Source organism: Rhinoderma darwinii, chromosome 1 (assembly GCF_050947455.1).
Source record: "Rhinoderma darwinii isolate aRhiDar2 chromosome 1, aRhiDar2.hap1, whole genome shotgun sequence".
In the NCBI taxonomy this organism is placed as follows: domain Eukaryota; kingdom Metazoa; phylum Chordata; class Amphibia; order Anura; family Rhinodermatidae; genus Rhinoderma; species Rhinoderma darwinii.
Genome location: NC_134687.1, coordinates 496,458,258 through 496,471,435, shown reverse-complemented (window position 1 = coordinate 496,471,435; position 13,178 = coordinate 496,458,258). Strand labels below are relative to the sequence as shown.

The window sequence follows — 13,178 nt, the reverse complement described above, 5'->3', positions numbered from 1 at the left end:
GTAAAAGGGGTGAAGCATTTCAAGTCAACAGAAGTTAGATTAGGAATAACTAAAGCGGTTGTCCTGGATTTAAAAAAAAAAGGTCTGATGTTTTTTCCAGAAAGAGCGCCCCTCTTGTTTATTGACTGTGTCTGGAATTGCAGCTCATTCCTATTCAAGTTAATAGGACTGAGCTACAATACCAAGCAGTCATTAGACAAGAGTGGATCTGTTTACAGAAGAAAAAGCAAACCCGTTTTTCTAATCTTGGAAATCCCCTTAATTACCTCATTTTCAATGATACAAAACTGTTGTATAGTCCAGTTGGATGACGCTACGATAATAAAGTCAAGTAGTTAACTCTGTTGTTTAGTCTAGGAGAAACCAGAGAGAGTAACCTTCAACCTGGAGACGTGTGTTCCTAAGTATTACCTCCATTGATCTACGCAGGATGTCATCTTACTATTGGGGTACAAGCTCCTTTCGGATCTCCTAAATAGTAAAATAATGTATATCTTTACACGAATATATAGCAATTTTAGGTAATAACCAGTGCTCAAGCACCACTCAACCTTTTCATCAGATGGGTAATAGTAACAATCATATCATTCAGTTATGTCTATGGCCATATTTATGCAAAGAGAACATAATGAGTCTCCTTAAAGAGGACCTGTCGCTTGGTCCTATAAGTTGAACTGGTTTACTGACCTGAATAGCGCTGTCTCGTTGATTCCAGCACTGTTTTTCTTTTTTTTCTGGAACCCCCGTTCCAGAGATATGGCCCACTGTTGTGTCGACTACTTATATGCTAATTTGTTGTAGGTAGCCAACAGAGCGTGAACTACCCTCAAACTGCCTTGCACTGATTGGTCAGCATCAGAGGCAGGGAAGCTAGCTCCACCCTGTTGGCTAACTACAGCACATTAGCATATAGGGAGCCAACACAACATTCAGCCATATCTCTAGAACGGCAGGTTCCAAAAATAAAAAAAACAAAAAAAATAAAAACATATAACAGCACTGGAATCAGCGAGACAGCGCTATTCAGCTCTATATGATCTAGTGACAAGTCCTCTTTAAGTAGGCTCTAATGTGTATGATCCTTCTGAATCTGAAAAGGATGCAATCTGTGCTGGATCAAATGGGTCCTAAATTAATGGTCACTCGGACAAAACTTAATTCCATACCTGGACACCAGCGCCATTACCAGTTACACCCACATGTCCATGGATCAACTTTAGTATTTGGAAAGCAAAAGTCAGGATGTTTGGGAGGTCTACTTCAATGGAATGCATTTTAGGGTCAGTTCACAGAGAGTTTTTTGGGGCTGATTTTGACGTGGAAACCGCGTCAGAAGCAACGCCACAAAGTGGCACAAACTGTCCCCCATTGATCTCAATGGGAAACAGAGGCATTTGTTTTCACGAGCGGCATTTCGCAGCTAACAGGGGAAAAAAGTGGCATGCTTTTTCTTCAAGCGATTTCCATATCGGAAACAAAAAAGCTGAAGGAATTTTGAGGCAGATTTTTTCTGCCTGTCCAAAAATTCTGTAGTAATCAAAGTATCAGAACAATTTATTAGATCTCAATAACATAATATACAGTCATGCTATGTCTCAATGATTCTCTTGCCTTTGGTGCGTCTTGACTCAAAATAACTGCCATTGCCAACAGATGATTTAAAAAAAATTGATAAGCTACATTTCCTTAGTCAAAAACTAGAAATGATATAGATTCATCAAGTTATGCGGGATTGAATAAATTGCTGAGCTGCTAGGTATGATGTGTCTTTTCTTTTTTTTTTTTTTTTTTTTTAGTTTTTCAAACTTCTTAAAACTTAAAGGGGTTGGCCAGGAAAAAAATATTTTCTAAAAAGTGTCCCCAGCCTTGGTTTGCCTTCCCTAAAACCCCCTACTAACCTTCTAACCCGTTTCTGTTTGATCTCAATCGTTACTGCTCCTCTTTCTGTTTGTTTACATCCCTTGTTTCTGGTCCTGGCTGTTTCCTGTCTTGTAAACCACCATATCCATGATCCCTTGCTGCATCTGAGGAGACAGCTAACATCCTCCTCCTCCCTCCACAGCATGTCAGCTATTTGCATACTGCCACACCCCTTTATGTTCACAGGGCATTCCCTGCTCTAATTACAGTCACCCAGCTCCCAGCACTGTCACACACACAAATAATCACACAGGGATGATGGGGGTTATATACAGGAATGTGGGGGGTAATACACAGGGATGTTGTGGATAATACACAGGGATAATGAGTTAATACACAGGGATCACAGGGTATATGCATCGATGATGGGGTAATACACGGGATAATATAACTCCATCATCCCTGTATATAACCCCATCATCCCTGTATATAAACCCATGATCCCTGCATATAACTGCCATCATCCCTATGTATTACCCCAAGCATGCCTGTATATAACGGCTATCATCCCTGTGTATTACCCAAAACTTCCCTGTGTATTACCCCCAACATCCCTGTGTATAACCGCCATCATCCTTGTATATAACCCCAACATCCCTGTGTATTACCCCAACATCCCTGTGTATTACCCCCAACATCATAGTGTTTAACCGCCATCATCCCTGTGTATAACCCCCAACATCCCTGTATATAACCCCAACATCCCTGTATATAACCCCTATCATCCCTGTGTATTACCCCCATCATCCTATGCCGGGATGATGGCAGTTATATACAGGAATGATGGGGATAATAGACAGGGATGTTAGGGGTAATAAACAGGGATGTTGGGGGTAATAGACAGGGATGTTGGGGTAATAGACAGGGATGTTGGGGGCAATAGACAGGGATGTTGAGGGCACTACACAGGGATGTTGAGGGTAATACACAGGGATGATGGGGGTCACATACAGGCATGATGGGGATCACATACAGGAATGATGGGGATCACATACAGAGATGATGGGTGTCATATAACCCCATTAGTCCTGTCTTTATGCAACCATCGGGGCGAGTGGAGATTGATGAATAACGCCGCCCCCTCCTCCTTCTACATCAGAGAGTAGAAGGAGCAGGTGGCGTGTACTAGGAGAGACGACGCTCTGTGTCTATGATCAGCCAGCACTTCCAACTGAACAGAGGCACGGCGCATCATCAACTGCATTTACATGCAGTGCGGGAGCTCCAACAGTGAAGGAGGAGGAGGAGGTGTGGACGATGAGACAGGAGGAGGAGGGGGTGTGTACTAGGATCGATGACGCTCCGTGTCTTTGCTCAGCCTGCACTTCCGACGGAACAGAGGCCAGTGCGTCATCAACTACGTCTACAGGCGGCGGGACCAGAGGTGGAACTCGGAAGAGCTCATGAAACATCCGTCCGGCCCACTGCCTTTAAATGTAGTTGATGACGTGCCATGCCTTTCTTCAGCCGGAAATGCTGGCTGAGCAAAGACACGGAACGTCACCGGAAAATAAAAATTTACACTGGGTGCGTGACCGCAAATTTTTAAGTAGCTAAGGCTGCCATATATAAATAAACATTATATTAGAAAAGTAATTGTACATGTCACATTAGGTTAAAATAAAAATGAAATGTATTCCTGGCCAACCAATTTAAATCTGAAAATGGCAACAAAATATGAATTTTTTATGAACAAGTATTTCATGCTTCATTTAATGAACAAGTCAGTCAATGCCATACTTCCTAGACTTCAAATGTTATACCTTGTATAAAATGCCACAAATTTTAATTCTTCAATATCTCCTTGAATGATGACATCATCAAATCCTTCTCCATTACCTGAAAAACAGATGATATTTTGAGCATAAACCTTTTTTATATCTTGATCTGTATATACTGACATAAATTACCCCTGCATGCTTCAATTGTGTGCAGCCTCAATCCTGTTTACCATGACCAGGCCAATATAAGAAGTTCACTGGCACCTCTGCACATTAATGGCATAGCCGTAACTACTTTGTATACCCATACACTCTATGGCAGTTTGGGACCTTGCATACTTTGATTGCTGAGTCAATTGAGTTAATGGGTATGTCGACTAATGAACACAATAAAATGTGTAATTTTGTATATTCGTTACTTCTATTGTTACAGCTTGTATTATAGTTCAGACCTGCATTCACAATCTGTTGGTTGTCATTGGTACCAGTCAACAAATTTGTCCTCAGACACATTCCTAACAGCTTCCCTGCGCTTTTATAATGCATCGGAACAATCAGTTTTTCCTACATCAGATTACTGTACCGTGCCTATGCAGATGTTGAACAAGCAAGAAATACTGGGAGATTTGAGCTCTGATATTCGACATATTATTTAAATTAGATTTTTATCTAAACATCCTTTTTTTTTTTTTTTTTTTAATGTTGGTGTTTTTATGTGACTGCCCAAAATATTCCAGTTTTCACACTGGCCACTAGAGAAGTCACAATAAGCTGATATTTTCTGTTCTTTGTGGCTCACTTGTTAGTTTTGCTGTATGTAGAGGCATAGGATGAGAAGAATCATCTCATTATCTTTAGCGGATGAGCGAATTAATGGAAGCTCTATAGTACTGATGGATACCTAGCTAAGGTAGTATAGTAATTCTAGGCACTATACACACAGATAAGGCTCTGTATGCATCTCCCCTGGTCTCTGCGAGAGAGCTGTCACTTTCTGGAGACTGTAATAATCTATGAGATGTCTTTGTCCATTAACTCCCATTCACTGCAACTGCCATAAAACACACACACGCACGCACGCACGCACGCATGAGGCCTTACTGCACAGGAAATACAAGAAGGAAGTGGCCGACCCAGTGAAGGTTTTATAAATAAAAAAAAAATAGCATTATTTAAAATAAAAAAGAAATAAAAAAAAATGTAAATAAAAAAGAACAAAACACATTACTTATTATCTACAGCAGAGTCTCAAACTCAGCCAGGTAAATGGGCCGCACATAGAAAAAATGTGAAGTTGACGGGCCGCATTACTTTCAAATTTGATAAAATCCAACATTTTATTTGAACTACTATAACAATACTACATTACCATAATAATACCGCTAGGTTTAAACTTACCGGAAATGTGAGAGTTTACTCCACGTGCTTATTTTAACAATCCAGCTTTCCAGTTTAAGGGTCTCTAAATGCATAATGACACAGTACCCTCTGTAGATAATGCCACACTGCGCTCTGTAGATAACACCACAAAGCCCTCTGTAGATAATGTCACAGTGCCCTCTGTAGAAAATGCCAAAGTGCCCTCTGTAGATAATACCACAGTGCCCTCTGTAGATAGTGCCACAATGCCTTCTGTAAATAGTGCCACAATGCCCTCTATAGATAGTGCCACTATGCCCTTTGTAGATAGTGCCACACACACCCCTATAGATATGCCCCGCACACACCGCCTATAGACAGTGCCACAAACACACCCCATATAGATAGCTCCATTGGGGCTCCCCCTAGGAGTGAATCCCCAGCCAGAGCATTGCCGATGCAGGAAGTGAGAGTGCGCCCGCCCTATGGGCAGACACAGCAGCACAAAGAAGTGCACATGCATGGCAGTGTGGAGATCCAGGAACCTTACAGCGTGTACCCAAGGTAACCTGGCATCTGTGCTTGCTAAAAGAGGTAGTACGCCAACGAGTGCAGGGCGCCAGCGTTACAGGAATTAGAATAGGATGTCATAAAAGCTTCTACAAGTGTAATGTGTAGGTGTCCAAATACTTTTGTTCATGTAGTGTACTTTGTAGTGTAGCTTGCTCTACTTATCTTGTACTGATTTTTAGTTATGTCATAGTACCTCTAATCATATCTAAAGCTAAATTTAGAAATCCTATTGATACTTCCTAATGTTTCCTATTAATATATTAATAGTAGTGCATTGTGGGAGCTTAGATGACAGTTACAAGATTAAACAATATAACAATTTAAGAATTTGTCATTATTAACATTTATTACCTATTCACAGGGACCACCATCGAATGCTAGAACAGGGGACTCTCTCCTCCATTTGGGAGAACTGGCATGGAGTGATGGCTGAGCACACTGATGGCCTTGCTCATAAGGGTATGTTCACACGGCTTATCTTCAGCCCTATTTTCGGGCCGTAAACGCCCCGAAAAAGAGCTGAAAATACAGAGGCTGAACGCCTCCAAACATCTGCCCATTGATTTAAAAAACGGCGCGTAAAAAATGCCTAGTAAAAAAAAGTGCATGTCACTTCTTGAGCCATTTTTGGAGCCGTTTTTCATAGGGTCAATAGAAAAACAGCTCCAAAAACAGCCGTAAAAAACGCATCAAAAAACGCCTGATGCATAAAAAACGGCTAAAAATCAGGGTCTGTTTTCACTTGTAAACAGCTTCGTATTTTACGGCCGTTTTTCATTTGCCGTGTGAACATACGCTGAAAGGCAAATGGAAATATAGAAACAGCAGAACGAGCAAGCTCAGCTGTTTTTATATCTCCCATAGACTTCCAAGTTGTTGAGAATTCACCTACATTGGGCCTTTCACATAAACTTTGCACAGCTGAGACATCTATCTACAGTTTTAATTTATACAGTGCAGTTCTCCAAGACATCATAACTCACTGCCGTTATATTCATATTGTTTCATATTGTCAATGTGATTTTTTACATCCCGTAAAGGGTTGTCCCAGTATTAAATGTTATTGCAATATAATTCAGCATTAAAAAATAATTTGTTTTGTAATTTATCTTATGTTACAAAAATGTACCAGCTGCGAGGTATTTCCTTTACTTCATTGTAATGGCGCCCCCTGGTGTTCAATATGTATAGTAATGTGCACATCCTCCTACTGAGCTCAATGAGGAAGGATGCACACTCTCAATTCCCCGCTCCATTTGCCACAAGCCAACAGAAAATGCCTTCTCTGCTCATCAGTGAAGAAGTAGGGAAAAGAAGCTTTTATTCAGAAACACAGCTTGTAGTGTGGATGGAGGCTCCCACAGTAAGAGACACACAGGAGAGCCAGCAGTTTGTTTATATGAAGAGAAAACCTGCACACATCACTTCTTACATACCCCGTTGTCCTCTCTCCTGCTCATCCTCTCACTCTGTGTAAGCTGCAGACTCTCCCTCTTTTTCAGTTTTATAGAACTGGGCTCTCCCTTTAAAAAGACATGTAATGGGGGTATTTGTAAAGCTTCTCCTAGAGAGGAGGCAGAGGCAGTAAAACAGAACAATCTGCCTATACAAGCTATGACAGGTAGGGGGAGGAGCTGCATCAGAAAGGACACGCCCCTGTGCTGCCAGCCTGAAGAAAATCTAGCAGAGCAATTGGAGCAATGAATGAGGAAATCTCTGGATCTATGTAAGATACAGGGCCAGTTCTAGATTTGTTCTACATTATGTCTGATTTCCTAATTTTTATTAATACTGGGACAACCCCTTTAAGGATTTTTTTCTGAAAACAATCAACCTGACAAAATTACCACTCACATTTTCTCCATATAGCTGTAACTTTTCCGTTGTCTTTCCATTAGTAGTAACTTTTCTTTTCATGTAAATTTTTTGCAACTTCCTCAGCTATTATCATATATGCAGGCATAATCAAGAACACCCTTCCCATGCTACCTATACTATGGATGTAATTTTTTTTAGCAATTTGAAATTAATAAAAATATTGTAAGCATTAAAATACATATATACCATACAATATCATCTTCATACCTGCATATCGTATGCTCTTCCCAAACATTGCAGTCCACAGATAAGGAATTGTATTAATTTCTGTACCTTGAGCCAGCATGTTCAGTGCAGCTATGCGCCCTGATAAAAAAAGAGGATGGTAGTCAGATTTTATGAGAATTGGATTTAGTAAAGCAGAAGGGTGCAGATATAATACACTTACTTGGGCATAAATTCCATATTATTTATGCAAACATTACACTTTATGATGATGCATGCTATGCCCTACCCTCACAGCCTGATTTTATTAGTTATTTATACTTATTTAGCTGCCAAAAGGAATGACCAGTTAAGGGCCGGTTCACATCAGCGTTGGCTTTCCGTTAAGGGATTTCGTCTGAGGTTTCCATCGTGGAACCCCTCAACGGAAAGCCAAACGGAAACCTTAGCTTCCGTTTGCATCACCATTGATATCAATGGTGACGGAAACATTGCTAATGGTTTCTGTTTTTCACCATTCCGGCAGGTTTCCGTTTTTCACCATTCCGGCAGGTTTCCGTTTTTTCGAAGGCTGTAAAGCTGTAATACTGAGAACCGCCACTATGAGTCTGCCGGCGATGAAGGGGAAGCATTGCTTGATGGATGGCCACGGCTGCTTCTGACAGCTGATCGGCGGGGGTGCCGAGAGTCAGACCTCCACGATCAGTTTTTGATAGCTTACACTGTTAGGGTATGTTCACACGTAGTGACCAAAAACGTCTGAAAATACGGAGCTGTTTTCAAAGGAAAACAGCCCCTGATTTTCATACGTTTTTTTAGCAACTTGCGTTTTTTATGGGCCTTTTTGGAGCTGTTTTCATTGGAGTCTGTAACAAAATGGCTCCAAATACGTCCCAAGAAGTGTCCTGCACTTCTTTTGACGAGGCTGTAATTTTACGAGCCGTCTTTTGACAGCGACGCGTAAAATGACAGGTCGTCGGCACAGTACATCGTAAGACCCATTGAAAGTAATGGGCAGATGTTTGCCGACGTATTGGAGCCGTTTTTTCAGACGTAATTCGAGGCGTAAAACGCCTCCATTACGTCTGAAAATAGGTCGTGTAAACCCAGCCTTATACTGAGGATAGGTCATCAATTGTATCTCACGTGAAAACCCCTTTAATATAAAGAGATATAACATGTATTTATCTTAGAAAGTTATATTTCTCTCATTACTATTTTTAAAATGCTCAGTTTGGAGAGTGTAGTGATTTGCACATGTTGTATTGCTTTTGAAAGAGACTAATTATACATTAACAGGGGAAAAAATATTTTAATATGTTACGTCTATGCTGAGATGTGATTGCTTGAAATTAGAGGATAAAAGCCTAAGAATATGCTACTGACAGATTCTGGTGCTGCTGACAGATTCTGATGACAACATTCCCTTTTCTGATTTCTGTGCAGTGTCATGGAAACCTTGTGTAGATCCAAATCATGAAATATATTGATATCCAACTGTAAGTCAAGTCCAGGAGTGAATTGATACATGGTCTCCATAACAACACTGCACCGGTTCAGAACAGAAAATCTCTCAGTAGTGCAGCTTTAGGCTTGGGCATGTCACTTCATATAGGTTTGATATTAAATGAATGTACCGCTACATTACAGGAAGGTTTTTATTTTTTATCATTTTCTTGTGACATTTTCCATTGAAAAAAAAGAAAAACCACTTCAAATCTATGTCCTTCCGAAGTTTAGCTTTGAAAAAACAAAAAATAATCCCACTTGAAGATGTAAAATACTAATGTCTAATTAGGTACCAACTGTAAGTACTTAACCTAAGTACTGAATAATATCAGAATTAAACCAAAATTAAAAAACATTTTTTTTTATATAAAGAATAATAATTTAATCTAATCAAAACCTTTATGTGGAAATTATTTAATTTCTGTCCTGGCTATATGTAGGATTTTGACGTTTGTATGTTGGATATTATATTGCGTGAAGGAGAAAGCTCATATGGTATGGTCACACGTGGCGTAAATACTGCAGATTTTCCGCAACGTATTTCATTGTGGATAATCCGGAGCGTAATACAGTAGGAGCAGAGTAGATGGGATTTAAACAAATCTCATCCACATGCTGTGTAAAAAAATCAGCTGAAAACTTTCATAAATTGATGGTGCGGTATTTTAATCCGCAGTATGTCAATTTAATCTGCAGAATCGCTGGTTTTCTGTTGTGGGTTTTCCCCATTGAATTCAATGCGGAGGTAAAGCACGCAACAAATAGCAGATGTTGCGATATTTGCGGCGGAATTGCAACAAAGACATGTGTATGGGGGCCTCCCAACTATCCCCCAATGGCATATGTTGGGGGAGAGGAGAATTGGCCAATTAGATTTAAACATGCCGGATGCTTTTGTTATCAGGGGCTTTAAGGTTCCGCCAGAGGTGTCTGGCAGTGGCTTTCTCCCCTTATCCCATTTAAAATACATGCATGCTCGGCTGAGTTGCACGTGTATGTGTATAGGGGGATCAGGAGAGATAGCTGTCGGCTGAATGACCATAATAGTGCCCTACAAGGGGCTCCAGCTCATGTCTCTGACAAACTCCCCTAATTAAGTTATTAGTGGTAATGTCACACAGAAAGTGAGGTACACCCCCATGACGTTAAGTCCGTGGCTTAATCACCTGCTATGGAGACTTGAAGATTCACCCTTACGCTATAATAATAATAATAATAATAATCTTTATTTATATAGCGCCAACATATGCCGCAGCACTATACAATTGAGGGGTACATTGTACAGACAATATCAGACATTACATATTGACAAAACTAATTTACAAGTCAAACAAGAGGAGTGAGGACCCTGCTCACAAGAGCTTACAATCTATGAGGAAATAAGGGAGACACAAAATGTAAAAGTGCTTGTTAAGTGCAATGGTCCAGCCATCTTTTCTACATATGGGGTAGTACACATAAATCTACATGAGCCGGTCAACAGCCAGTCTTTATGACAGACATGAAGTGCATTAGGGTGCAAGGAGTGTGGGGGATGCTGCCGAATGAGGGGGTCAAGTTCTCATGTCTAATGTAAAAGGGGGGCCAGGGAAAGGAGTTAGATTAGGAAATGTTATAGGCTTGTCTAAAAAGATGTGTTTTCAGGGCATGTTTAAAACTGGGGATGTTGGGAATTGATCTGGTTGTCTGGGGTAGCGCATTCCAAAGGATGGGTACAGCACGAGAAAAATCTTGGAGACAGGAGTGGGAAGTTCAGATTATGGAGGATTTTAATCTGAGGTCGTTGGCAGAACGTAGAGCACAAGTAGGGCGGCAGACAGAGATGGGGGAGGAGATGCAAGGTAGTGCAGCACCGCGGAGAGCTCCGTGGGCAAGAGTAATACGTTTGAATTTAATTCTGAAGGACTTGGGCAACCAGTGCAGTGGCTGGCAGAGGACAGACGCGCCGACGCAGCGGCTGGTCAGAAAGATGAGCCTGGCTGCTGAATTAAGGATAGATTGGAGAGGGCAGAGTTTAGCGAGTGGAAGACTGATTAGTAATGAGTTACAGTAATAAGGACGAGAGTGAATCAGAGCGACAACGAGAGCCTTGGCTGTCTCCACAGCAAGAAAAGGGCGGACTCTGGAGATGTTTCCAAGGTGAAAGTGACAGGCGCGTGTAAGTGATTGGATGTGTGAAGTAAAGGAAAGATCTTTGTCAAATATAACCCCAAGATAGCGGGCGTGCTGCCTGGGAGTTATGGTAGTGCCACACATTGAGATGGAGACACTAGGCCCAGGCAGGCCAGTAGATGGTGGGAACACAAGGAACTCAGTTTTAGAAAGATTCCGTTTCAGATAGAGAGAGGACATGATGTTAGAGACAGCGGACAGACAATCACTGGTCTTTTGTATTAGAGCAGGGGTGATGTCATGGGAAGAGGCATATAATTGGGTGTCATCAGCGTAAAGATGGCACCAGAAGCCAAACATACCGATGGTTTGTCCAACAGGGGCTGTGTGGAGGGAAAAGAGAAGCGGACCCCAAAGGAACCCCAATATCAAGGGGAAGAGAAGAAGTAGTAGAACCAGCAAATGACACACTGAACCAGCAGTTAGAAAGATAGGAAAAAAAACAAGAGAGAGCAGCGTCCTTAAGGCCAACAGAGTGGAGCATGTTAAGCAGGAGCCTGTGGTGTACAGTGTCAAAGGCTGCAGAGAGATCCAGAAGAATAAGTAGAGAGTATTTTCCGTTAGATTTAGCCGCTAAGAGATGGTTCGAGACCCCAGCAAGGGCAGTCTCCGTGGAGTGCAGAGTGCGGAAAGCAGACTGCAAGGGGTCAAGAATGGAGTTAGCAGAGAGATAGCGGACAAGGCGAGAGTAGACCAAGCACTCTAGGAGTTCGGAGATAAAGGGGAGACCAGAGACGGGTCGGTAGCCAGAAGCGCTGGATGGGTCAAGAGTTTGCTTTCTCAGTAATGGGTCCACAATGGCATGATTAAAAGAGGAAGGAAAGACTCCAGAAGAAAGAGAGAGGCCAAAAATTTTGATCAGGTGACCAGTGACAGCTGGGGAGAGGGACCAGACGAGACGTGAGGGGATAGGATCACTAGGGCATGTAGCACTACGAGAAGAAGAATGGAGCCTAGAGACTTTGTCTTCTGTTATTGGGTCAAATGCTGAAAATAAAGAAGAGGGAGTGCGGGAGGGAAGGGGATCGATGTTACTAGGGGACTGGGAGATAATATCATGCCGGATGTTGTCAATTTTAACTTTAAAATAAGCGGCCAGGTCTTCAGCACTGAGATCTGTGATTAGCGTCAGCACCCCAGGAATAAGGAGGGAATGAAAACTATCAAAGAGGCATCTTGGATTATTAGATAGTGTGGAGATGAGAGAAGTGAAATAGACTTGTTTGGCTCGGTGAAGGGCAGAGTTTCAAGCCCTCAGCATAAATTTGTAATGGAGGAAGTCTGCTGACAAGTGCTGACAAGTGTGACTTTCTCCACAGACGTTCGGCACATCTCGAGCACCGCTGAAGAAAGCGGGATTGAGGCGTGTGCCAGGGCCATGGACGTCTGTGTTGGGTGGCTCGAAGTGTACGGGGGGGTGCTTCATCCAAATCATTTTTGAGAGTGTTATTGTAATGTTCGTCGGACAGATTGGGACAGGAGAGGGAAGAGACAGGGGACAACGTGGACTGTAGACCATCCATGAGTCGTCGAGCGCCAATGTAACGTAGATCTCTGTATGTCTGATACATAGGCATGTCCTGTGGAGGCAGAGAATTTTTGATAGCAAAGGAGAGAAGGTTGTGATCAGAGAGCGGTAGAGGAGATTTATTAAAGTCAGAGACGGAAAAAGACCAGGCCAAGTGAATGCCCGTCTTCATGTGCAGGAGAGCTAGCAAGTTGTGACAGATCTAGGGAGGAGGTCAAAGATAGAAACTGGGAGGCTACGGATCCCGTTGCTTAATATATAGGGTTGGCACCACTTGTGATGTCCGCAGCCACCACACCCTTACCTGGACATCATCACCTGTGACATCACCACCTGATTTTGGACTTTAAAGA

The 13,178-nt window shown here is 42.0% G+C and overlaps 1 protein-coding gene across 2 annotated transcripts in view; it reads right to left on the bottom strand.

The window, feature by feature from the left end:
* Positions 1 to 13,178, bottom strand: part of AIFM3 (AIF family member 3) — an 86,317-nt gene that overhangs the window by 13,765 nt on the left and 59,374 nt on the right. For both annotated transcript variants that reach the window (XM_075835730.1, XM_075835739.1), the window contains exons 17-18: positions 7,659 to 7,757; positions 3,684 to 3,759 (exon numbers count right to left, since the gene is read on the bottom strand). In XM_075835730.1, coding sequence (XP_075691845.1) covers positions 3,684 to 3,759; positions 7,659 to 7,757 — 175 coding nt within the window. The remainder of the gene's footprint in view (positions 1 to 3,683; positions 3,760 to 7,658; positions 7,758 to 13,178) is intronic.